Raw genomic sequence first — 26258 nt, 5'->3', positions numbered from 1 at the left:
CAGGGAATACCGGAGCATCGCACATAAACACTTAAACATTTGACACATAAATAAAAACAATCCAGTTCCTGATAAAAACAGTACTAATAGTTAAAAAAAAAAGTGCAGGTAAAAAAGCAACATTAAAATACAATTTAAAAAAAGTCATAAAATGTCCAGGGCAGCTGATTTAAGTGACCTGAGCCAGTGCCGGAGTTATTACTCAGTGCCAGTTATTAAATTGTCAGTGCAAAAGCAGCAGAATCAGGTGTAGTGACTGTTTAGCAGCCTCACAGCCTGTGGCAGGAAGCTGTTTAGCAGTCTGGTTGTCTGGGCTTTGATGCTACGGTATCTCTTGCCTGATGGCAGGAGATCTAGGTGTATGTGGAGGGGGTGCAGTCTGTCCTTTGCTATGCTCAGTGCTTTTTTCAGGCAGCGGCTCTGGAACAGTTCTTGTACCGAGGGTAGGGAGACGCCAATGATCCTCCCTGCTCCCTTCACTACCCTCTGCAGAGACTTCCTGTCTGAGCAGTTACAGTTGGAGTACCACGTGTACATGCAGTACGTGAGTACAGACTCCACCGTGCCCCTGTAAAAGGTCCTGAGGGTGTTGGTGGGAAGTGAGGCCTGTTTGAGTTTCCTCAGGTAGTGCAGTCGCTGATGACAATCCCAGTGTTGTTCCTGCACCAGGTGAGACTGTCTGTTATTTGCACTCCGAGGAACTTTATGCTCTCCACTCTCTCCACCGTGGTGCCACTGATGTTGAGGGGTGTGTGTTTGGGCTGCGACCTCCTGAAGTCGACTATCATCTCCTTTGTTTACTCTACGTTTAATTCTAGATTGTTGTTGCCGCACGTCCACTAGTTCTTTCACTTCCACCCTGTACATTGTTTCATCCTCTCCACTGATGAGTCCCACCACTGTGGTGTCATCTGCAAATTTTATAATCCTGTTGTCCCTGAATCTAGCAGCACAGTCATGTGTGAGCAGTGTGAACAACAGCGGGCTGAGCACACAGCCTTGAGGGGAGCCGGTGCTCAGCGTGATCGAGCCTGAGGTGTTCTTGCCAACACGGACTGACTGCGGTCTCTCTGTCAGAATGACGTGCAAAATTCAAGTTTGTAGACTGTTCTTCTCAATAGTTCTTCTGTCAACGGTTATATAGATAAGAATCCCGGTTATAGTTTAAATAAAAATTCATGTGTGAAATGAAACTCATGTTAAAAGATCGTGTTGTTGTACACAACATGGTTCCCAAACCAATGATCAAAAAGGAATTTGTGACCTGAATAATTGTTACAGAAATCACCTGGTTCCTACACCACTCAGCATACAAGAACATCTTGTAAAAAGAATTCACTCTTGTCCAATGTGATCTTGCGCTTCTCAAAATCCAACAACTTCCTGAACTATGCATAAAATGAAAGAAATCACTTGAGGAAATGGCCAACCAAACGCACCTGACCCAAGCAGTAAAGCTCACCAAAAGCTCATGTGCCAAATTCTCCCTTAGTTTAGCAAAAGCTATCAGTACAAGAACCCATGACACACCCGAACAAAGAACAAATATAGAACAGTACAGGATCAGGCCCTTCGGCCCCCAATGCTCATACTGAACATGACACCAAGTTAAACTAATATCTCTGCTGCATGTGATCCACATCGCTTCGCTCCCTGCATAATGATGTCGGCTTGTACTCGCTAGAATTTAGAAGATTGAGGGGGGGATATTATAGAAACTTAGACAATTCTTAAGGGGTTGGACAGGCTAGATGCAGGAAGATTATTCCCAATGTTGGGGAAGTCTGGAACAAGGGGTCACAGTTTAAGGATAAGAAGGAAGTCTTTTAGGACCGAGATGAGAAAATCATTTTTCACACAGAGAGTAGTGAATCTCTGGAATTCTCTGCCACAGAGGGTAGTTGAGGCCAGTTCATTGGCTATTTTAAGAGGGAGTTAGATGTGGCTCTTGTGGCTAAAGGGATCAGGGGGTATGGAGAGAAGGCAGGTACAGGATACTGAGTTGGATGATCAGCCATGATCAGATTGAATGGCGGTGCAGGCTCGAAGGGCTGAATGGCCTACTCCTGCACCTAATTTCTATGTTTCTATCTAACAGCCTACTTTTAGATTACACTAAATCTTCTTTCCATGTGTAGATCAGTTATTTCTAATATATTGTTTTAAATGAAGTGGTACTATAACAATATTTAAAAGACATTTGGATAGGTACATGGATAGGAAAGGATTAGAGGGATATGGGCCAAACGCCGGCAAGTGAGACTAGTGCAGATAGGGTTTCTTGGTCGGCATGGGTAAGTTGAGCCGAAGGGCCTATTTCCGTGATGTATGACTTTATGTTCAAGAAATATCTGCTTTCATCCAAAACTTCTAGTTATTGTCAGGTGGCTTACTATACATTCTTTTTGTGTAGGAAGGAACTGCAGATGCTGGTTTATACCAAAGAAAGATACAAAGTGTTGGAGTAACACAGGCAGCATCTCTGGAGAAAAAAGGATGGGTGACATTTCGAGTCGGAGCCCTTCTTCAGACTCGAGTCCAGCCAATTCTTCAGTATAAACCAGCATCTGCAGTTCCTTCCTATGCTTTCCATTTGCTCTCCTGAGAGCAGACCATTTAGGGCATTTGTTAATTTTTCCACTTCTTAGTCAAGCACTCACTTTGCTAAAACCCTAGCGGTTCCCAGCAGAATTGGCTGTTGGCATGTGCTATAGTAACTAACACACGCTCCGTTTCTGAGTTTCAGGAAACTCCTCGCATTCAATAAATGTTATGCAACAGATTGCATGGAGGAAGTTACATGACTTTTAAAAATGTAGTACATGGCAGAACCACGACCTGGTAAATTTATGGGAGAAAAGTCCGGGTGAAGAAATATTTTGAAACATACTTGGTGAGCAGTGGCATTGTCACGAATCACATTAAGTTACATGCCATTTTTTTTTGTCCTTTACAAACAAGCTGTTGGTTTGAGTAATGCACATGTGGCAAAAAGAAAGGATCTGTTCATTAAATTTGCGGTTCATGGTCAAGACAGGCAAGATTGATGCTTTCCTCCAAAGTTCCCACTGTGAACGACAGAGCGAGCACAGAGACCTCTTGTAAAAGCTGGAGTGTTTGGGGAGAGAGGCTCACCATGGGCTTCTATGGTGGCAGACATTAACACTTAAGCTGCCTGCGCTCGGGCACGACTCCAGCAACACTGGGTGATCGCCAGGAGCTCAACTGATACTTCACGCAACAGCCCCCTCATGTAACACCTGTGGCAGCGCGACACTCTGTAAATTAGAAAATGAAATGCATAATTCAAGAATTGTACTAATCCAATTGCAGTTATAGGTTGACTAAACTGATTTTATCCCGGAAGCCTCTGGCGCCAAGTTAATTCCAAATTGACAAATTTTAGTTTAGTTTATTAATACAGTGTGGAAACAGGCTCTTCGGCCCAACGAGTCCACGCTGACCAGCAATCACTCTGTACACTGGCACTACCCTACACACTAGGGACCATTTACATCGATACAAAAATATGCATCCCCCTTCAGCAGCAGCTTCATTTCTTAGTTCCCTCCCCCTGCAGCAGCAGCAGCAGCAGCAGCTTCCTCCATGCAATATGCTAAATCTTTAGCTGCTTCATCAAACATGTTCCTTCCATAATATGATTACATACAAATTTTGACTTGGAAATGTATTGCAGAAACAAAATAAACTGTACATGCTGATTTACAAAAAAAGGCACAAAGAGCTGGAGTAACTCAGCGAGTCAGGCAGCATCTCCATAGACCATGTTGAAGAAGGGTCCTGACCTGAAACGTCACCTATGCATATTCTCCAGAGATGCTGCCTGACCCGACTCCAGCACTTTGTGTCAATCTTCGGTATAAAACCAGCATCTACACTTCCTTTCTACACAATCTTTTAAGACTGAAAATGTTTCCTAAAATATATATATAACTATTTGCTTGGTACAATAGAATAACTGAAAGTGAAAAGAAGAAAGCTGAAAAGAAAAAAAATTATCTCAATTAAAATGTACCTTTTATCTATTGTCCTTACATTTATAAGTTCCAGGATAATTTCCGTAAAAGGTGTGTATTAGCGGGGATAATTCATTCATTTTTAGGCTATGGCCTATTTTGTGGATAGGATCTAGTGCATTTTTGTAGGTATGTTACAAAACTTACCTTCAGTGGCGCTGCAGTTCTGTCACTGCCCCTGTGCGCGACTTTGGCGCCTTTGAGAGGGGGGGCGGGTTTAAAACGCCATTTTCTCCAGGCTGTTTAAATCGATGTTGGTCAGCCTGTTTAGTTGCTCAAGAAAAATCATTCCGACTGCTGTTTTCTGCACTTATTTTTAAACTAAGTTGGATAATTTAATTGTTAGAGTAAATTAAAAACCATCTTATAAAGCCGTGAACGCCGACAACGGGACGGATCTCACGTAGGGGACAAGGCAAGGTAGGCTGTTTACTTTTACATTAAAAAGTACTTCTTAAGATGCCTTTAATCAAAATTTTAAGTTGCGAGAAGGCGACTTGGAGCCCATCCGAACCGGCAGTATTTTCCTGCCGACATGGGGTTCAAATTCACCGCAACCGCAACGACAATGAGATTTAAAAATCATGTTATATTGTGAATTCTTGTGTGAATGTTATTTGGACACTTAGGCTATTTAAAAATGTAAATCTTTTCTTAAGAAATGGATAGATGTTTAGATCTAGTAATTGAATTTTGTAATTAGCTACAATTGGGTAACTAACTAATTATATGCTTTAATTTCAGGTCATCCAAGTAAGATATGATTGCGTCCGGCTGGCATGAACGTTGAATTCTCCCAGTTTTGCTAGCCCTTGCTGTCTCCTCCCCTTCCTTAACCCTCGAGCTGTCAACTCCCATCCCCCCGCCCTCGGGCTCCTCCGCCTCCCTTTTTCCTTCCTTCTCCCCCCCACCCCCCCATCAGTCTGAAGAAGGGTTTCGGCCCGAAACGTCGCCTATTTCCTTCGCTCCATAGATGCTGCTGCACCCGCTGAGTTTCTCCAGCATTTTTGTGTACCTTCGATCTTCCAGCATCTGCAGTTCCTTCTTGAACAAGATTGTTTAATATTTGTTTCAGAATGCTTCAATCTATAATAACTGAAAATTTCATCCACTTCTCTTAAATTTTTAAGAAAGTTATGGGCTTTTGACTGTTCTTGAACAAACCTTTTGTGTTCAGTCAATGGAAAAGCAATAGGGAACAAGATGCTAATTTCCGAGTATGAAAATGGCCATAACTTTAATACTGAAGATATGAAAGTGAATTAGGTGTCAAATTAAACTTCTTTTTATGCTTTATTTGATGGGATAAATTGCAGGCTTGATTTTTAAAATCTCAACATTTTGTAACATTGCTAATTTTTGTCCAAAATTAAAGCAAAGAAATCCAACATAATTTGCACATCTTTTACACCAATGACACGGACATCAAGTAAAAATGTTGCCTTCATTAAAAAGCACAACTGGATGCAAATATATTGAACAGAGAGACTATCCCAAAGTGAAGGGAATACATTTCCTTCGCTCCATAGATGCTGCTGCACCCGCTGAATTTCTCCAGCATTTTTGTCTACCTTCGATTTTCCAGCATCTGCAGTTCCTTCTTGAACACTTTGTCTACTCCACTGCGATATCTCCTCAAGGTATGCCTACTTTGAAGAAGTTCTCCTCCTCTCTCCTTAGCCCTCGAGCTGTCTCCTCCCATCCCCCAACCCTCGGGCTCCTCCTCCTCCTTTGTTTCCTTCCTTCTCCCTGCCACCCCCTATCAGTCTGAAGAAGGGGTTCGGCCCGAAACGTTACCTATTTCCTTCGCTCCATAGATGCTGCTGCACCCGCTGAGTTTCTCCACCATTTTTGTGTACCTGCTAAAGCCGTTTAGTTTAGGTTTAGAAATGGATTTTAAAGCTGGAGAAAACTATGTTTCAAGGCAACTAGGGAGATCCATGTAAGGTTGTGTAGGAAGGAACTGCAGATGCTGGTTTAAACCAAAGATAGACACAAAAAGCTGGAGTTACTTAGCGAGACAGCATCTCTGGAGAAAAGGAAGTGGTAACATTTCGGGTAGAGACCCTTCTTCATGCTGAAGAAGAGTCTTGACCCGAAATGTTATCTATTCCATGTAAGGTCGTGTTCTAGCACTAAATGTTGTACCCTTTATCCATGCAGTGTGGACGGCTTGATTGCTTTCACATTTAGTCCTTTCTCTGTCTGGATAGCACACAAACAAATGTTTTTCACTATACCTCGGTACACCTGACAATAATAATCAAAACTAAAAAAAGTGGGGGTGCAAGGATAAAAGATAGTAGAAAACAGAACTGAAAGCAAAAGTGGATAAAAGTTACAGTGGAAGAGATTAGTTGATGGGGTAAGGATCTTATGTTAGTTTATTCAGTGATAACACGGATAACACCAATGGTATTGGTTCACGACAGAAGTTAGATGAATAGTTAACTAATCTGCCGGAGCACATCGACAACATTATTTTTATTTAGATTTTCAATTCAGGTCTGCAAAATGATTCTTTTTTTTTTTAACTCTTGAAATTCAGAAATGCTGCGATTTGCTTTTATAAATGTTAACGCTGAATTTGACTTTTACAGTTCATTGAAACCATTTGACCTGCCCATTAAGAAGAATAACACCGGTGGCTACGTACTAATCTCACGTCCACAGAGACCTGCATTTATGGAGACCACGGACATCAATAGGATGATAATCAAACCCAAAAGAACTCTTGGGTTGATCCTACTCGCGTAGAAATAAATTTTACTATGTGCAAATTTTTAAATTAATCAGCGCCCTGACTGCTTCAGACTGGAAAAGGGGGGTGATTTTTTTTTTCTCTCCACAAATTAGACTTTGTCATTCTTGGTGCAATGAAGTGAATGCATTTGGCAAACCTCCAGGAACCCTGCTGCCAACTAGAACAACTTACCTCAAAATCTTCACAAACCAGTTTCTAATGAGGTTTAAAAGTCCCCCGGTTAAGTTTCTGCAATAAATCCTCAATAGCGCCACTATTGCTTGCAATTTTTCTTATTTCCAATGGAGTTTTTCTCACAATGGCTTAAACACTCTGCATTGTGCGTCAATGAAATCCCGAATTACATTACGACAAGCGGACTGCTTCACAATTAGCAATGTTGCTTTTTTAAAATGAAATCATTCATTTTTATAAATACCTAGGGAACTGTGATTTGAGTTAGCACTCCATAAATTTCTGGCGTCACATGCCTCATCTGGCAGGAGTCACAGGAATGCATTAGCCTTCAGAGAATTACAGGACAGCATTTATAAACCCAGTAGGAAACAAAAAATCTAAACAATCCATGACATGTCCAATTTGTTGATAGGAAGGATACTCAAAGGACAGGATTGGGTAGATCAAGTTATCAAATCAAAGCGTGGTGAAGTGGTACAGTCTCATCAGCAGCTTAGTATAAATCTTCATCGGATGAAGATTCCAACCTCAAATGTCCATCCAATTTTCTGTTGAGTGTTGACACAGGTGCTGCACATTGCCAACACTTTCTGTCAGTTGGTATTTTTCTTTTCATCTCTATTCTTTGTACATTCCTCACATTGGAAGGCTCCGTCCGGGTAGAACAGTACCTCTGTTCACTTGCGTTTTCCAAGGGTGGAAAAATGCCGCATTGGAAAATGGGTGGGTCCGTACCGCACGAGCACAAGCCAAACACTTCAATGTCATTGAACCACTGCCACTCACTAGAGTGGAGCAATGCAAAGCTAGAAATCATGCAGTACAAAAACTCAGGTTTACATTCATTATTGTCGCTTGTAATGAGGTACAGGGAAAAAGATTTATTCTGCATGCTATTCATTTACATCTGACAATACTACACATACCCACAACTAAGTCAAACTTATTACAATAGGTAGCGCAACGGGGAAGAATATAGTTCTTAGCATTGTAACACATCAGTTCAACAGACAAAGTCCAATGTCCGCAATGGGGTAGAGGTGAATCGGACAGTACCCTAGGTTATGGAAGGACCGTTCAGAAGCCTGATAACAGAGGGGAAGAAGCTGTTCCAGAGTCTCGCGGTGCGCACTTTCATGCTTCTGTACCTCTGCCTGATTGGAGCAGGGAGAAGGAATGACCAGGGTGTGACATCTTTGATTATGTCGGCTGCTTTTCTGAGGCAACGTGAAGTGTAGATGGAGTCAATGGTGGGGAGTGTGGTCTGTGTGATGGACTGGACTACATCTATAACTCACTGCAATTTCTTGCGGTCTTGCCAAAAGCTGTTCCAAACCGAGCTGTGATGCTATTGAACCACAGTAATACCTCTGCTGTTGTGCAGGAAATACCAAAGAACTGTGATGGAGAGCATTGTTTAAATGGTTTACTGATAATTGATTGTACTTGTGAACATTGTATATTGATTTGTTTGTGTTGTTGTGTTGATGCGCCTGGGGTTAAACCTGCAGCAAATAAGAAGTTATTTGTTCCACTGCTAGTGCAAATGACATTTAAATTATATCATATCATCAAATGTTCTTAATTCATTCCAGTCCAATGAAGGGTCCCGACCTGAAACTTCACCTACCCATGTTAGATTTGACTTTACTTTAGACTTTAAATACTTCTAACCTAGATTAACAGTCATACAACACGGAAACAGGCCTTTTGGCCCAACATGTTCATGACACCAAGATGCCCCATCTACACTAGTCCCACCTGGTCGTGCTGGCTCCATATCTCTGTAAACCTTTCCTATCCATGTATCCATCCAAGTGTTGTCATAGTCCCAGCCTCAACTACCTCCTCTGGCTGCCCGTTCCATACACCCCCCACCCTCTGTGAAAAGGTTGCCCCTCAGGCCCCAATTAAATCTTTCCCCTCTCACCTTACACCTATACCCTCTGGTTCCTGATTCCCCTACTCTGGGTAAAAGACTCTGTACGTTCATAAAGAACTTGCCACATGTCCTTTGCCAAGACTCCTACTTTCCTTTCTCCATCCTAAAATGTTATTGCGTCAGGAAACAGAGGGTTGATCTTGTCACTCAACAAAGTCCCAAGAGGTTTCCTCCCAATCACCACATTGTGCTGAATAAAAAGTGAAGTGAAGGATGAAAAAACAAGTTGAGCTGCAGGGATAAGCTTTGAGAGCCCCTGTTCCAATAAACTCTGCATCCTCACTCAACGACATTTCTTCCTCGTTCCACAATTAATAGCTGATGTTATAATCATGAATATTGGTCATTTGTGTTAACCAGGCCAAGTACGTAACAGATTTTCACTCAAAGTTTAGAAAACAAAACTAAATTTGGCAAGCTAATGTAAAAATAAAGACACAAGGAACTGCAGATGCTAGAACCTGAAACAAAACGCAAAGTGCTGGAAGAGCCCAACATCTGTGGAGGGAATGGTTCAGTGCATCAGGTTGGCCCCGCTTCTACAATTAGTCTGAAGAAGGGTCCCGACCCGCAATGTTGCCGATCCTTTCCCTCCACAGATGCTGGCTGATCCGCTGAGTTACTCCACACTTTGTGTTTTGCTCGATATAAATTACCTTGATTGACATTAATTTTGTTGGTTTCTGCTGTATGTTCAACTCACATATCCAAGGTACTGAATTATTCCATAAACAGTTGTGACACACAACATATCCAAATTTTCCTCACAAAGTACCCCTCCTATTGGGGTATGCCGTGATATGGGCATCAATAAGGTTTTAAGATATTTCTGATATCCTCATAAAGCTTCTGAATATAGCACTAGATTACGTACAATTGCACTTGCATCTTCGGTTTAATCTGTACTTTCTCTGTAATTGTAACACTACAATACTGGAGCACTATATTGGAGATCCTTGGACTATCTTTACCTTACACTATATGTTATTCCCTTTATCCTGTATCTGTATACTTTGAATGGCTCGATTGTAATAATGTATAGTCTTTCCGCTGACTGGATGGCACGCAACAAAAAACTTGTCATTGTACCCTTGTACACGTGACAATAAACTAAACTAAATTCTACTTGACTTCTCCAATTTCAGGCAGTCCTTGCTTTCTCCCTCCTTCCCCTCCCCACTCTCCCACAAGCCTACCGTCTCTGCCTCTTCCTTTCTTTTTCCCTGCCCTCCCTCCACGTCAGTCAGAAGGGTCTCGACCCGAAACATCCCCTATTCCTTCGCTCCATAGATGCTGCCTCGCCAACTGAGTTTCTCCAGCATTTTTGTCTATCTTCCATTTTTCCAGCATCTTTCTTAAACACAAATAAATTCTACTCTGGTATTTTTCTCTTTGAACTTCATGTTGTACCTGTGTCTGGCTGGATTGTGCTCATGTAGTATGATTTGACTGGATAGCACGCAAACAAGACATTTCACTGTATCTCGGTACACGGGAAAATAATAAACAATACAAATATAGGCAAACAAATATACAAAGCGCTGGAGCAACTTAGCGGGTCAGTCAGCATCTCTAGAGAATATGTATAGGTGACATTTCGAGATCCATCTTCAAGGTCTGACGAAGGTCCTGACCCAAAAATATCGTCCATCACGTTCTTCAGAGATGTTGCCTGACCCACTGAATTACTCCAGCATTTAGTGTCTTTGTTTCTGTAAGCCAGCATCTGCAGTTCCTTGTGTCTACAATACAAATATAGAGTAGGACCGAACTTTGAATAACACAATCCAGTAACAGTGAAAAAATTGGATTTAACAGACACAATTAAGTCAAATCCAGAGTTGGCAATAACAATGTTTTAATTACTTCTTAGAGCCTGGCAATTCTTCCAATAGCTATAATATTAAAAAGTTGAATTTGAAGCTGCTTCATCACTTCCGACCTCATTGTCAGATCTAATCCCACAATGGAACAGGGAACAGATCTACTCCCATTTATTAGAAATATTTTTGAAATCTTAATGTCAAGAGCATATTTTTTTCCAGTTCCAACTGAATTTCATATGATTTGTGAAGGACACAGTGGCCCTATGATTGGATTTGCTATATTGTAGCATGCGTCTAAAGAATACCATATTCATTTTATACCTATTACCAGATTTTGCTCCCATTATGTCCGGACACTTGGGAAAACTCCCCCGGTGTTTCTAATATTACAGAGAGTTACATTTCATGGTTTGATCCTGCACTGTTTCATAATTCAACTTTCTAAAATGTTTTTTTTTAAATGAGGGAGGAGTGGAAATAAGCTTATTTTTAATTTTGAATCCAGTTTGGTACAGAAGACTGGGCCTAACATAAATGCCAGGGGGAAAAGAAATGTGTAGGCTAATTTGTTTCCAAACAACTAGAGCTTCTGAGGTTTTAATAATGATGGCAGAGCAATTTACAGAATCATAGAGCAATGAAACAGGCAAAACTTGTCAAAACCAGCCAAGTTGCCAAATTGAACTAGTCTCATTGGCCTGTACCTGACCCTTTTCCCTCCAAACTTTTCCTATCCATGTACCGAACATTTAACATTGGTGGTTACTATTTCAGTTCAAATTGAGGAGAGGGAGAGAGGAGAGGAGGGAGAGGGAGATGAGGGGGGGGAGGGGGAAAGAGGGGGAGGGCGAGGAGAGAGAGAGGGAGGGAGGAGGGAGAGGGGAAGGAGCGAGAGAGGGGAGGAGGAGGGAGGAGAGGGGAGGGGGAGGGAGGAGGGAGAGGAGAGGAGGGAGGAGAGGAGAGGGGAGGAGAGGAGAATTTTTATACTTTGGCAATAGGAGAGGGGGGGAGGATCATGGGAGGAGGAGAGGGGAATTGAAGAGAGAGAAGAAGGGAGAGGCGAGGGGAGGGGAGAGGAGTGAGAGAGGGACAGAAAGGGAGAGAGGACTGAGAGGGGGAGGGAGAGAGGGAGGGAGGGAGAGAGAGAGGGGGAGAATGAGAGAAATGGAGAGAGAGAGAGGAGAGGGAGAGAAGGAGGGGAGAGAGGGAAAGAGAGAGGGGGAAGGAGATAGGGACGGAGAGAGAAGAGAGGGAGGGGAGGAGAGAGGGAGAGGAGGAGGGAGGGAGAGGGGAGGGAGGGAGGGAGGGAGAGGGGAGGGGGAGGAGAGGGGAGGGAGGGAGAGGAGGAGGGAGAGGAGAGGAGGGAGAGGAGGAGGGGAGAGGGGGAGGAGGGGAGGAGAGGGAGAGGGGGAGAGGGAGGGAGAGTAGAGGGGGGGGAGGGGAGAGGGGAGGAGGGGGGAGAGGGGGAGAGGGAGGAGGGAGGGGGAGAGAGGAGGAGAGGAGGTGGAGCAGAAGAGGAGAGGGCGGAGACGAGAGGGGGAGAGAGAGGAGGGAGAGAGAGGGGGAGGGGGGGGAGGGGAGGGGAGGGAAGAGAGGAGGAGGGAGGGGAAGGGAGGGAGAGGAATGGGGGGGGAGGAGGAGGGAGAGGGAGAGGGGGGGAGGGAGGGAGAGGGAGGAGGAGGGAGGAGGGAGGGGAGGGGAGAGAGGGGGGGAGGAGAGGGAGGAGGGGAGAGGGGAGGGAGGAGAGGAGAGGGGAGAGGGGGGGGGAGAGGAGGGGGAGGGAGGAGAAGGGAGGGGAGGGGAGGGGGAGGGGAGAGGGGGGAGGGAGGAGAGAGGGAGAGGGGGAGAGGGAGGAGAGGAGGAGGAGAGGGAGGAGAAGAGAGGAGGGGAGAGGAGGGGAGGGACAGGAGGGAGGGGAGGAGGGGAGGGGAGGAGAGGGAGGGGGGAGGGGAGAGGGGGGAGAGGAGAGAGGAGGGGGGAGAGGAGAGGAGGAGAGAGAGAGGGGGGGAGAGGGGAGGGAGGAGGGGGAGAGGAGAGAGAGGGAGGAGAGAGGGGGAGGAGAGGGGAGGAGGGAGGGGGGAGAGGGGGAAGAGGGGAGAGGAGGGGGGAGGGAAGGGAAGAGAGAGGGGGAGGAGAGGGAGGGGAGAGGGGAGGAGAGGGGAGAGGGGAGGGGAGGAGGGAGAAAGAGGGAGAGGGGAGGGGGGGGGAGGAGGGAGAGAGGGGGAGAGGAGAGGAGAGGAGAGGAGGGAGAGAGGAGAGGGAGGGGGGAGGAGGAGAGGAGGGGGAGGAGAGGGAGGGGAGAGAGGAGAAGGAGGAGAGGAGGGAGGAGAGGAGGGGGGGAAGAGGGGAGAGAGGGGGAGGGGAGGGAGAGGGAGGGAAGGGGGGAGAGGGGAGAGAGAGGAGAGGGAGGAGAGGAGGAGAGGAGAGGGAAGGGGGGGGGAGGGGAGAGGGGAGGAGAGGGGAGGAGGAGGGGAGAGGGGGGGAGAGGAGAGGGAGAGGGGAGGGAGAGGAGGAGAGAGGAGGAGGGGAAGGAGGGAGAGGGAAGAGGAGGAGAGGAGAGGGGGGGAGGGGGAGAGAGGGAGGGAGAGAGAGGAGAGGAGGGAGGGGGGAGGAGGAGGAGGGAGAGGGAGAGGGGAGGAGAGGAGAAAGAGGAGGAGAGGAGAGGAGGGGGGAGAGGAGGGGGAGAGAGAGGGGGGGAGAGAGGGAGGGAGAGAGAAGGGAAGAGGGAGGGAGGGAGAGAGGGGAGAGGGGGAGAGGGAGTGGAGAGAGGGTGAGGGAGAGAGAGAGGGAGGAGGAGAGAGAGAGAGGGAGAGAGGGAGGGAGAGGGGGAGAGAGAGAGGAGGAGGGTAGTCAGAGCATGAGGAGAGGAGAGAGGGATAGAGCCCTCAGGGAGAGAGGGGGGGAGAGAGAGGGAGGGGGGAGAGAGAGAGAGGGAGAGAGATGGGAGAGCGGGGGGAGGGGAGAGGGAGGGGAGAGGGAGGGAGAGAGAGGGGGATAGAGATAGGTGAGAGAGAGGGGGAGGGAGAGAGAGAGGGGGGGAGGGGAGAGAGGCCGGGGAGCAGGGAGAGGGGAGAGAAGAGATAGAGGAGAGGGAGAGAGGGGGAAGAGGAGAGACAGGGAGAGGGAGAGAGAGAGATAGATAGAGAGGGGGCTAGATAGAGGGAGGGAGAGAGGGGGGAGAGAGGGAGAGAGAGAGAGGAGAGAAACAGGAGATAGAGAGCGGAGAGAGATGGGGAGAGAGGGGGGATAGAAAGGGGGGAGAGAGAGGGGGGAGGGGAGGGAGGAGAGAGGAGGGAGGGAGGAGGGGAGGGGAGAGGGAAGAGAGGGGAGGAGAGGAGGGGGGGAGGGAGGAGGGGGGGAGGGAAAGAGGGGGGGAGGGGAGAGGGGGAGAGGAGAGGGGGGGGGGAGGGAGGAAGGAAGGGAGGGGGAGAGAGGGGGAGAGAGGGAGGGGGAGGGGGGGGGGGAGGGGGGGAGGGAGGAGGGGGGAGGGGAGGGGGAGGGGGAGGAGAAGAGAGGGGGAAGGGAGGGAGGGGAAAGGAGGGGGGAGGGAAAGGAGGGGGGAGGGAAAAGGGGAGGAAAGAGGGAAAGGGGGGAGGGAAAGGGGGGGAGGGAAAAGGGGGGGGAGGGAAGGAGAGGGGGAGGGAAGGAGAGGGGAGGGAAGGAGAGGGGAGGGAAGGAGAGGGGGTTATCTGAGCCTTTCCAAATCAACAGCAAATTTTTTTGAAAGCGGTCAAATATCTGTCATAATTCGCAGAGTAAATAACCACAAATTTTTAAAATTGTAAAGAAATTAGTACCTGAAAAAAACGGGAAGTAACAAACGGGGAAAAGCAACGTTAGAAATATATTTTAAAATTAAAAAAGCGCTGTCTTTGAAATTAAATGTTGCGCAGGACAAGAGGATTTTTCCCATTGAAAAATAAAAGAGCTATTAGTGCTTAAAAAATGTTGAGATTCTCTATGCTGAAATGTTGAGATTCTCTATCCCCTTCAGGAGGAACTATAAAACCCGGAAGTGTTGAGTGCCTCAGTCAGTCTCTGTAAGTTGGGGGTAGCGAGAGGATCAAGTCTCTCAGTCTTAGCTGTGAATAACACTGAACACATGTCTACTAAACTGTGAGTGGTTTTACTGACCTGTCAGTACCCTTAATGTGGTTTGAAAATATAGTTTGGAAATGCTAAAGCTGTGTTGATTAATTAAAGGTGCCTTGCCTAATTAAAGGTGCCTTGCCTAATTAAAGTTGCCTTGCCTAATTAAAGTTGCCTTGCCTAATTAAAGTTGCCTTGCCTAATTAAAGTTGCCTTGCCTAATTAAAGTTGCCTTGCCTTCTATATAATTAAAAGTCTAATCTTGACCACTTCCTGTTTGCGCTTTATATTGATTTTAGTTTAAAATTCAGTTTTGTACTGCTTATCGGAGATTTCCTCAGGCTGCAAGTCGAGGAAGAAAAATTGATCGGACTTCCATTCCTTTTTATTTTTTTATAAATAAATCTACAATTTAATAGTTTGATTAAAATAAAAAGAGACTTCTAACGCCCTCAACGCCTACGACGTGACGGGTCGCAAGAATGGGACAAAACAAAGGGTAAGTCAGCTATTTTACATATAATCTTGTTTCTTGGGATGGCTTTAATCTAATTTTACATTGCGAAAATGTGATTTGGGCCCCATACGAACCGGCAGTGTCTTTCCTGCTGATATGGGCTTCAAATTCACTGCAAATGCAACGTTCCAACCCAGAAATAGATGATTAAAGATGATTACAATTATTTTTTTTGGACAATCATGTCATAAGAATATCTAAATCGTCTATATTTTGTGTAATTGTATAATCAATATGTTTATACTAAATATACACAATAGCTTTAGCCATATTTATTATGCAAAAAATAATAATTTTGATTATATTGAAAGTAGATGTTTCTAGATTAATTTATGGGAATTAAACATTAAATTCCTTCCATCTGGCATATGTACATGACAGTGAGATTTAAAAAGCATGTTATATTGTGAATTCTTGTGTGAATGGGATTAGTTTGTTATTTGGATACTTAGGCTATTTAAAACAATTATCCTTTTCTTAAGAAATTGGAATCTACAGGACATTCTTAATGGGAAAGTAGTGGGCAGAAAGGCATGTCATGTGTGGTTTGAAGAGCAAAAACTTGTAGTTTACAATGCCAAAATTGAAAAGTTGAGGAAAAACAAGGTGTACAGAGTTGCTTATTGGTTACAATCTGAGGAGTATGATGATGCTACTGATTATGATATGCCAATGTACCAGCTAGCAACTGATCTTCTCCATAAAGACTTGGTCTATTGCTAGAAATTGTAATTTATTTACCTATCTGTTATGGACTTACAGCATACAATACAATAATATTAAAGTTCTGATCTTGAGAATATCACATTTTTGAATTTTCAAGGTAGTCTGGGTGTTTATTACTATTTCTGTCACAACGGTCAATTTTGTAATTAGTTACAATTAGGTAATTAACTAATTCTATGCTTTAATTTCAGGTCATCCAAGTAAGATGTTCTATGTTTCAGAATGCTTCAATCTATAATAATTGACAATTTCATTCAGTTCTCTTAATTTTTAAGAAAGTTATGGGCTTTTGACTGTCCTCGATCACAGCTTTTGTGTTGTCAATGGAAAAGCAATAGGGAACAAGATGCTAATTTCCGAGTATGAAAATGGCCATACCTTTTTTAATACTGAAGATATGAAAGTGAATTAGGTGTCAAATTAAAGTTCTTTTTATGCTTTATCTGATGGGATAAATTGCAGACTTGATTTTTAATATCTCAACATGTTGTAACATTGCTACACACTCCCCCCCCCCCCCCCCCCCCCCCCCCCCCCCGCCCGCACAACCCCCCCCCCCCACAACAACCCCCAAGATCATGGCTCTTACCCCATCTTTCTCTGGGCTCACTCCACCCCCCGCCCACACACCCCTCTCCCCCACAAACCCTCCAGCCCCCACAACAATCCCTCCATGACTCTTCCCACGTCTTTTCTGAGCTCCCCCCCCCATCGCCCACACAACCAAGCCCCAACAACAACCTCCCAGTCCACGCATACCCCTCCTTCCCTCTACCCCCCCCCCCCCCCTCAACACACACCCCACATCCCTCCCCCACCACTCCCTTCACACACATGAAGAGGAGGAGGAAGTGCTTGGGGACGAGGGGAAATGAGCCGCACCTGCACAGTTAGGGGCTATGGGTGAGTGGTGGAATATTGCGTTGGGGGATTGGGTTGCGTTGGGGGACAAGGCCTCCCAACGGGTCCCACTTGGTCTAGTCAATCATAAAGGCCACCTAATCCAGCTCTTATAAGAATCTCAGCAAAGAGAAAAAACTCTCAAAACAAATAATTGTTGCAGTATACTTATTATGGGAAAGCAAGCACCTTGAACTCCCGTTCCATTTCTATCTTAAACCATTGGAAAACACCCTCGCTTAGTTTAGGAAATATTTTAAAAATACATTTCCTGCTACAAGTAGAAAGGTATTTTGCAACCTGAACAGGTCCAATCTTCTGGACATACAACTTATGAGGAATTCATGAGGAAAATGCCTACAGCCCATGGCTGGTGAGTTGCATGGGATTCCTTTTTGTTGGACTATTATATAAGCAGTTTATCCCCATGTTATGCGTCTTCAAAATAATCTGTGCAGCATATGGTTCCCAAAGACAAATGTCAAGTGATTTCACTGGCCTGATAGATTTTATGCTGTAAGTAAAACAAACATTCTTTCACCCTTAAGTCAAATTTGGCTGTAAATGAATAAGATGTCTCAAAGTTGAAAAGCCTGGTTATGTTGGGGTTCGTGTTTTATTCAGAGCTTGTTGTTGTTGTTGTTGTTGTAGTGTGGGGTGGGGGGGGGGGGGGGGGGGACGGGGGACGGGGGACGGGACAAATCGCGTTTTTAAACCTAAAATCTGGCTGTAATTAAATGTTCCAAAGTAATTCTGGGAAAGAGAGCCTCTTTGGAATTATTTTGGCAAGTAAGATGGCGATCATAAAATGAGGAAAAAATAAGAAAGGGAAAGTGACAGGAAAAAAAAAGATTCCAGACAGAAGTACAAAACAAAAGAGGTGCAAACAAAGAGAAGAACATGGATGTAGAAACAAGTTATCGCAGATGCCGGTTTACCAAAGAAAGACACGGAATGCAGGTCGGGCAGCATCCCTGCACAAAAATGGATAGGTGACATTTCAGTTTGGGACTTTTCTTCAATCTAAAGAAGTGCCACAACCCAAAATCTCACCTATCCATGTTCTCTAGGTATGCTGCCTGGTCTGCTGAGTTACTCCAGCACGTTGTGTCTTTTGTAGATGAACATGGATGACAGGAAGTATTGGGTAAGAAGGAACCGAAGATAGACTCAAAAAGCTGGAGTTAATCAGCGGGACAGGCAGCATCTCTGGAGAGAAGGAATGGGTGACGTTTCGGGTCGAGTCTGAAGCAGGGTGTCGACCCGAAACGTCATCCATTCCTTCCCTCCAGAGATGCTGTCTGTCCCGCTGAGTTACTCCAGCATTTTGTGTCAATGACAGGAAGTATTATAAGCTTAAGAGTAGAGTTACATAATTGGATATAAGAACATAGAAAAGTACAGCGCAGGAAAAGGCCTTTGGCCCCCAATGTTTGTGCCGAACATGATGCCAAGATAAACAAATCCATATCCTTTCATATCCATATCTGCACCATTCTGAAATATTTATTTTATATTTCCTAAATTTGTAAGTTGGCAACAAAAATAAAGGGGTAGTTGATTGCATGTAAATGTAGTGGCAGAGAAGGACAAATTTGAAAACGTCCCACATAGGAGATTAGTGGGCAAAATTAGAGATGGTATTGGGGGTAGGGTGCTGTCATGGATAGAAAATTGGTTGGCAGACAGGAAACAAAGAGTAAGGATTAACGGGTCTCTTTCAGAATGGCAGTCAGTGACTGGTGAGGTACCGCAAGGCTCAGGGCTGGGACCGCAGCTCTTTACAATATACATCAATGATTTGGATGAAGGGATTCAAAATAACATGAGCAAGTTTGCAGATGACACAAAGCTTGGTGGCAGTGTGAACTGTGAGGAGGATGCTATGAGAATACGAGGGTGACTTGGACAGGTTGGGGGAGTGGGCAGATGCATAGCAGATTAAGTTTAACGTGGATAAATGTGAGGTTATCCACTGGCAGCTAAAACAGGAAGGCAGATTACTATCTAAATGGCGTCAAGTTGGGAAAAGGGGAAGTACAACGGGATCTGGGGGTCCTTGTACATCAGTCTATGAAAGTAAGCATGCAGGTACAGCAGGTAGTGAAGAAAGCAAATGGCATGTTGGCCTTTATAACAAGTGGAATCAAATATAGGAGCAAAGAGGTCCTTCTGCAGTTGTACAGAGCCCTAGTGAGACCACACCTGCAGTTTTGGTCCCCTAATTTGAGGAAGGACATTCTTGCTATTGAGGGAGTGCAGCGTAGGTTTACAAGGTTAATTCCCGGGATGGCGGGACTGTCATATGCTGAGAGAATGGAGCAGCTGGGCTTGTACACTCTGGAGTTTAGAAGGATGAGAAGGCACCTCATTGAAACATATAAGATTGTTAAGGGCTTGGACACGCTAGAGGCAGGAAACATGTTCCCGATGTTGGGGTTAGTCCAGAACCAGGGGCACAGTTTAAGAATAATGTGTTATTCTTAAACTGTAACATGTTTATTGCATTGTTACAGTTTAAGCCATTTAGAACGGAGACGAGGAAACACTTTTTCTCACAGAGAGTGGTGAGTCAGTGGAATTCTCTGCCTCAGAGGGCGCTGGAGGCAGGTTCTCTGGATACTTTCAAGAGCGAGCTAGATAGGGCTCTTAAAAATAGTTGAGTCAGGGGATATGGGGAGAAGGCAGGAATGGGGTACTGATTGGGGATGAACAGTCATGTTCACATTGAATGGCGGTGCTGGCTCGAGGGGCCGAATTGCCTACTCCTGCATCTATTGTCTATTGTAATTAGTGAAGAAAGGTTTAAGTGCAGAGTTGCATCTGGCTCATAACTTCAGGTACAACAAATCAAAGCCTGGCATTAATCTCAGTGTTTCCTCAGCCTTGTTTCCACCCTCATGGTTTTTCTGTGCAGGGAATGAATGTCAAAGTGAGATTACATAGATCTATTGTGAACGGGTGATTGATGGCATGGACTCGGTGGGCCAAAGGGCCTGTTTCCATGCTGTATCTCTAAACTAAACAGCTTTTATAACTAGGAAGAGATGACGGGCCAGATGCAGATTTCCCAATGTGGGAGATGGGTAGATCCTCACTGCGCAGTAACGTCTTGTTTGAGGGAGGAAAGTAGTGTTCTTGTGAATGTACTGAATACTGGATCCCCAAACAGAAGGTTAAGGAGTTCCAATAACTAGTGTTGTATGGAACAGGCCACTGGGTCTGTATGGAGTGAATGTGCAGCACCTACTCAATGCTTTGGATTGCAGTGAAGGCTTGCCCTCATTCAAACACCATCCTCTGGTGCAATTCCTGCATCCTCAAACCTCGCAGCACGGGTGTATGGCACGATCTGCGTGGACCACACGCAGAGAGTTTTCATTGTGCCTTGTTCACACGACAGCAATAAACCAAAGTTCATCTTGCATATTGTTTTTTTTTAAAAGAACCCTCAAGTTAGCCCCTTGCCCTCCACACAGGTGCAATGCAAGAGCCATACATGCAAGATGACACAACTGCTACAATACAGCATGACATGCCACCTAGTCTATGACATGTACATTTATTTCCTTGTGAAGCAAGTGCAATGCTGTAGGAACTCAGTGGGTCAGGCAGACTCTGAGAAGGGAATATTCCTTTGTAAATCCTTTGGTGGCAGCTTGGATTCTACAGATAAAGTACTGGAGGGACTCAGCACATCAAGCAGCAGGCTGCGGGAATGGACAGACGACGTTTTGGGTCACGACCCTTCCTTTCCAATTTGAGACGTCATCTGTCATTCCCTCCACAGATGCTGCCTGACCTGCTGAGTTCCTCCAGCACTTTGCTTTATGCTCAATATTACAGCATTTGCAGTTCCTTGTCAGAGTTCCATCCTCAGCATAGAAAGAGGCCCTTCACCCCAACTTGTGCATGCTGAGCAAGATGATCCATCTACACAAGTTCCACCTACCCATGTTTGGCCTTTAAACCTTTCCTCTCCAAATATGTGACCAAGTGTCTTTTAAATGTCGTTGGAGTATCTGCCTCAACTACCTCCTCTGGCACTTTGTCCCATACCCAGTGACCTAAGTGAAAACGTTGCCCATCGGGTTCATATTAAATCTCTCCTCTCTCACCTTAAACCTATGTCCTCTCAAACCTAAGTGTCTCCCTGCAATATATGACCTCACTTGGGCAAATGAGGAAGACATCAGCATTAACCATCTGAGATGTTATAGTAAGAATGAAAAATAAGAAAATAATAATAATAAAAGGAAGACACAACAAGCTGGAGTAACTCAGCAGGACAAGCAGCATCTCTGGAGAAGGAATGGGTGACTTTTCGGGTCAAGACCCTTCTTCAGACTGAAAATCAAGGGAAAGGGAAACAAGAGAAAAAGACGATGATGTAGAGAGATATGGAACAATGAATGAAAGATATGCAAAAAGTAACAATGATAAAGGACCTCAAGGGGTCCAAATGACAAATAAATTGAATTGAATTGGAAACATGCCATTGTTAGCTGTTAGGTAAGAAATACCGGACTGATTCCTGGGATGGCAGGACTTTCATATGAAGAAAGACTGGATAGACTCGGCTTGTACACGTTAGAATTTAGAAGATTGAGGAGGGATCTTATAGAAACTTACAAAATTCTAAAGGGGTTGGACAGGCTAGAAGATTATTCTCGATGTCGGGGAAGTCCAGAACTAGGGGTCACAGTTTAAGCATAAGAGGGAAGTCTTTTAGGACCGAGATGAGAAAATCATTTTTTACACTGAGAATGGTGAATCTGTGGAATTCTCTGCCACAGAAGGTAGTTGAGGCCAGTTCACTGGCTATATTTAAGAGGGAGTTAGATGTGGCCCTTGTGGCTAAAGGGATCAGCGGGTATGGAGAGAAGGCAGGGATGGGATACTGAGTTGGATGATCAGTCATGATCATATCGAATGGCGGTGCAGGCTCGAAGGGCCGAATGGCCTACTCCCGCACCTATTTTCTATGTTTCTTTGTTTCTAATTAGAAGCTGGTGCGACTTGGATGGGGGATGGGTGGAAAGAGAGTGAATTCAGAGGTTACTTGAAGATACTTGAAGTTGAAGTCATACCACTGGGCTGTAAGCTGCCCACGCGAAATATGAGATGCTGTTCCTCCAATTTGTGTTTAGTCTCACTCTGACAATGGAGGAGACCTAGGACAGAAAGATCAGTGTCGGAATGGGAAGGGGAATGAAAGTGTTTAGCAACTGGGAGATCAGGTAGGTCCAGGCAGACTGACGGATAGGGGAGTGGCAGAGAGGGAAAAGGGACTATATTGAATACTTTTGTAACTTTGTTGGCACACTTTACATGGCGACTCCTGCATACAAACAATCTCACTGTACCAAGTACATGTAACAATAAAGTATCAATCAATAATAACGTAAGAAAAATGAAGAATAAGATCAACCATATAAAAATAAAGAATAAGAAAATAAATAATAGTAAAAATCAATAAAATAAGGAATAACAAGATTAAGGAAATAAGAATAAGAAAATAAAGAGTAGTAAAAAAAATAAGAAAATAAAGAAAAGAAAAAAACCATAAATAACAATAAGAACTTCATCTTAAAAAAATAATGATAGGATTATAAAAATTGTAAAGAATAAGTAAATAAATAACAGTAGGAAAATAATAAGCGAACTCAATGTTGGCATTTATTTCAAGAGGGCTTGTATTCAAAAACAGGAATGTAACATTGAGGCTCGATAAGGCGCTGGTAAGGCCGCATTTGCAATATTGTGAGCAATTTTAGGCACCATATTCAAGGAAGGATGTACTGGTTCTGGAGAGGGTCCAGAGGAGTTACAAGAATTATCCCAGGAATGATCGTGTTAACCTATGATGAGCGTTTGTCGGCACTGGGCCTGTACTTAGGTATGTTGCAAAGCCTACCTGAAGCGTCGCTGAAAATCTGTCGCTGCGGGTGTGCGCGATTTTGGCGCCGTTTAGAGGGGGGCGGGTTTAAAACGCGATTTTCTCTAGGCTGTTCAAATCGAAGATGTTCAGCCTAGTTAATTATTAACGAAAAATCGCTGGAAGACCCCGTCGCCAAAGCTATTATTAGTTTTAAAGGCCTCGTATAATAGTTATAGTAGTTTAAAAATCAATCTCTAAACCCGCGACCACAGGCAGCTGTCAGGGTCGCATAGAACAAATAACAGAAGGTAGGCTGCTTATTTTTACATTGAAAAGGGCTTCTTAAGATCCCTTTATACAAAGTTTAATATTGCGAGTAGCTCATTTTGGGCCCATTATATCCCGCAGTATTCTTCTGGGCATTTGAGGCACAAATCTACTGCAATGTGAACGTTCTAAACCAGCGCGTTCACAGGAACCCACTAGAAAGCTGATTTAAAATGGACTTTAATTTACAGCAATTGAACACTAAATTCCTTCCATTTGGCCTATAAATTAATGTAAATGAGATTTAAAAATCATGTTTTATTGTGAATTATTTATGAATATTATTTGGACACTTAGGCTATTTAAAAATGTTAATCATTTATTAAGAAATGGATAGATGTTTAGATCTAGTAATTGAAGTTTGAAATTAGCTACACTTGGCTAACTAACTAATTATATGCTTTAATTTCAGGTCATCCAAGTAAGATTCTTTTATATTTGTTTCAGAATGGTTCAATCTACGATAACTGAAAATTTCATTCAGTTCTCTTAATTTTTAAGAAGCTGATGGGCTTTTGACTGCACACGATCACAGCGTTGTTGTTATGTCCATAGAAAATCAATAGGGAACAAGATGCTAATTTCCGAGTATGAAAATGGCCATAACTTTTTAAATACTTGAGATATGAAAGTGAATTAGGTGTCAAATTAAACTTCTTTTTATGCTTTATCTGATGGGTTAAATTGCAGACTTGATTTTTTAAATCTCAAAATTTTGTAACATTGCTACTGTACTCGCTGGAGTTTAGAAGAACTTATTGAAACATACAGAATAGTGAAAGGTTTGGATAGAGTGGATGTGGATAGGATGTTTCCACTAGTGAGTCTAGAACTAGAGGTCATAGCCTCTGAATTATAGGACATTCTTTTAGGAAGGAGATGAGGAGAAATTTAGTCGGAGGGTGGTGAATCTGTGGAATTCTTTGCCACAGAAGGCTGTGGAGGCCACGTCAGTGGGTATTTTTTTTAAGGCAGGGAAAGATAGATTCTTGATTCGTACGGGTGTCAGAGGTTATGGGGTGAAGGCAGGAGAATGGGGTTAGGAGGGAGAGAAAGATGATTGAACCATGATTGAATGGTGGAGTAGACTTGATGGGCTGAATGGTCCAATTCTACCCCTATTCCTTATGACCTTAATAAATGATATTAATAAAATGAAAATAATAAGAACAAAAAGCAAGAATAATAACAGTAAATAAAAAACAAAGATTATTAATAAAATAAGAAAATAATAAGACAATATAATAACAAGAAACTAACAATAAGAAAATAATCAGTCTGCTGGTTCCTGAACGGCGCATGCGCGTTGAGTCCACCATGGGGCCGTGGCGGGGGGGAGAGCGCGGACGGAGCGGCCGCGGGAACCACCGGGCGGGGACGCGCTTTGCAGGAGGGACCGAGGCTGTAAATACCTTCGGGACAGATGTGGCCTCGCCGCTGAACCGCTGCAGGCCGCATTTAAACGTGGCAACGCCGAGAGCCCGCCTCGCCACCGGCGCCGCCATCTTGGGCTGAAAGGTGAAGGGCCGCCCTGGGGTCGGGTGACGTCACGCGGAGGCCCTCCCTGCTGGGTGAAGTTGGCCTGAACAAGGTAGGTTTAAAAACGCCTCAAAACATGCTTTAGTCATAGTCACTCTAGAGGATCTTTGCTATGCTACAAACTGGAGCAGGCCTGGTGGAACATTGCTTGGGTTAAACAAAGTGGAGAGCTGCATGGCTGTGACTGTGGCTGACAAGCAGAGAGAGTGGGTCCTTGGTTAGTCTACAGTCTAGTCTTTCTTTTATTCAAGATTCAAGTGAGTTTATAGGGTGATTTCACGAAAGGTCACTGGAGCGTAGATCCGCACACACGTGACCAAAAATCTCAAGTGGAGGACATGCTATACATCCGGTACATGTTAGTGGATGGGAAAACATGCACTTTCCCACCCGTTAAAAACATCGAAAACGGCCAGTTTTTGAGCTGCAATTTACTGTGCCAGTCGGGGCGACCGTGAGGCATAGCTACCTAGATTTTAAGTCCAAAAAAAAGATAGAAACTAAGGTAAATTAAAGAGGGAGCTGAAGGTGCCAATCCAGCGGAAGTGAACAGCGGACATTTGCCGTGGAGATTTAAAGGTCCAAAATATCGGGAATTATAGCGTTTGCTCGCTGCATTTCATCAATAAAGATAAAAACGTCAATAATGCCTTACTTTTGATGAAATGCAGTGAGCAAACGCGATAATTCCCGATATTTGACTTGACTTGACTATTTTGGATCTTTAAATCTCAACGGCAAATGTCCGATAAGCATTTCCGCTGGATTTGGTCCTTCAGCTCCCTCTTGAATTTACCTTAGTTTCTATTTTTTTTTTGGACTGTAAATTTAGGTAGCTGTGCCTCACTGTCACCCCGACTGGCACAGTAAATTGCAGCTCAAAAACTGTCCGTTTTCGATGTTTTTAACGGGTGTGAAAGTGCGTGTTTTCCCATTCACTAACATGTACCGGATGTATAGCATGTCCTCCACTTGAGATTTTCGGTCACGTGGGTGCGGATCTACGCTCTAGTGACCTTTCGTGAAATCACCCTATTGTCATGTGTCCCTGATAGGACAATTAAATTCTTGCTTTGCTTCAGCACAACAGAACATAGTAGGCATTGACTACAAAACAGATCAGTGTGTCCATATACCATTATATAAATATATACACACATGAATAAATAAACTGATAAAGTGCCAATAACAGATAATGGGCTATTAATGATAAAAAAATGAAATTTTAATTTAGTTTAATATTGTCATGGGTACCGCGGTGCAGTGGTCAGCTTTTTGTTACATGTTGGCCAGTCAGTGAAAAGACTATACGTGATTGAACCCAAGCTGTCCACAACAAAGATGCCACAGTGTACAGATACAGGATAAACGGTATAGAAATGCTGCTGTTGAAATAAAGACTTAAAAGAGTGCATTGACTGTAATGTATGATTGCAGATCCAGTTCTGGGACCAGTAAAGACCATCTTGCAATTGATCCTTTGCCTCTGTCCATGTCCACTTACCCCGTCCAGAGAAATGACTAATAGGCTTG

At 44.1% G+C, this 26258-nt stretch overlaps 1 protein-coding gene across 1 annotated transcript in view; it reads right to left on the bottom strand.

Moving 5' to 3' along the window:
- Positions 1-24723, bottom strand: part of wars2 (tryptophanyl tRNA synthetase 2, mitochondrial) — a 57431-nt gene extending 32708 nt beyond the window's left edge. The window contains exon 1 of the mRNA XM_055644259.1: positions 24599-24723. Coding sequence (XP_055500234.1) covers positions 24599-24691 — 93 coding nt within the window. The 5' untranslated portion in view covers positions 24692-24723. The remainder of the gene's footprint in view (positions 1-24598) is intronic.
- Between the last annotated feature and the right edge of the window lie 1535 nt (positions 24724-26258).

The sequence above is a fragment of the Leucoraja erinacea genome, chromosome 13 (assembly GCF_028641065.1).
Source record: "Leucoraja erinacea ecotype New England chromosome 13, Leri_hhj_1, whole genome shotgun sequence".
Taxonomy (NCBI): Eukaryota; Metazoa; Chordata; class Chondrichthyes; order Rajiformes; family Rajidae; genus Leucoraja; species Leucoraja erinaceus.
This window is presented reverse-complemented; position numbering and strand designations above follow the sequence as displayed.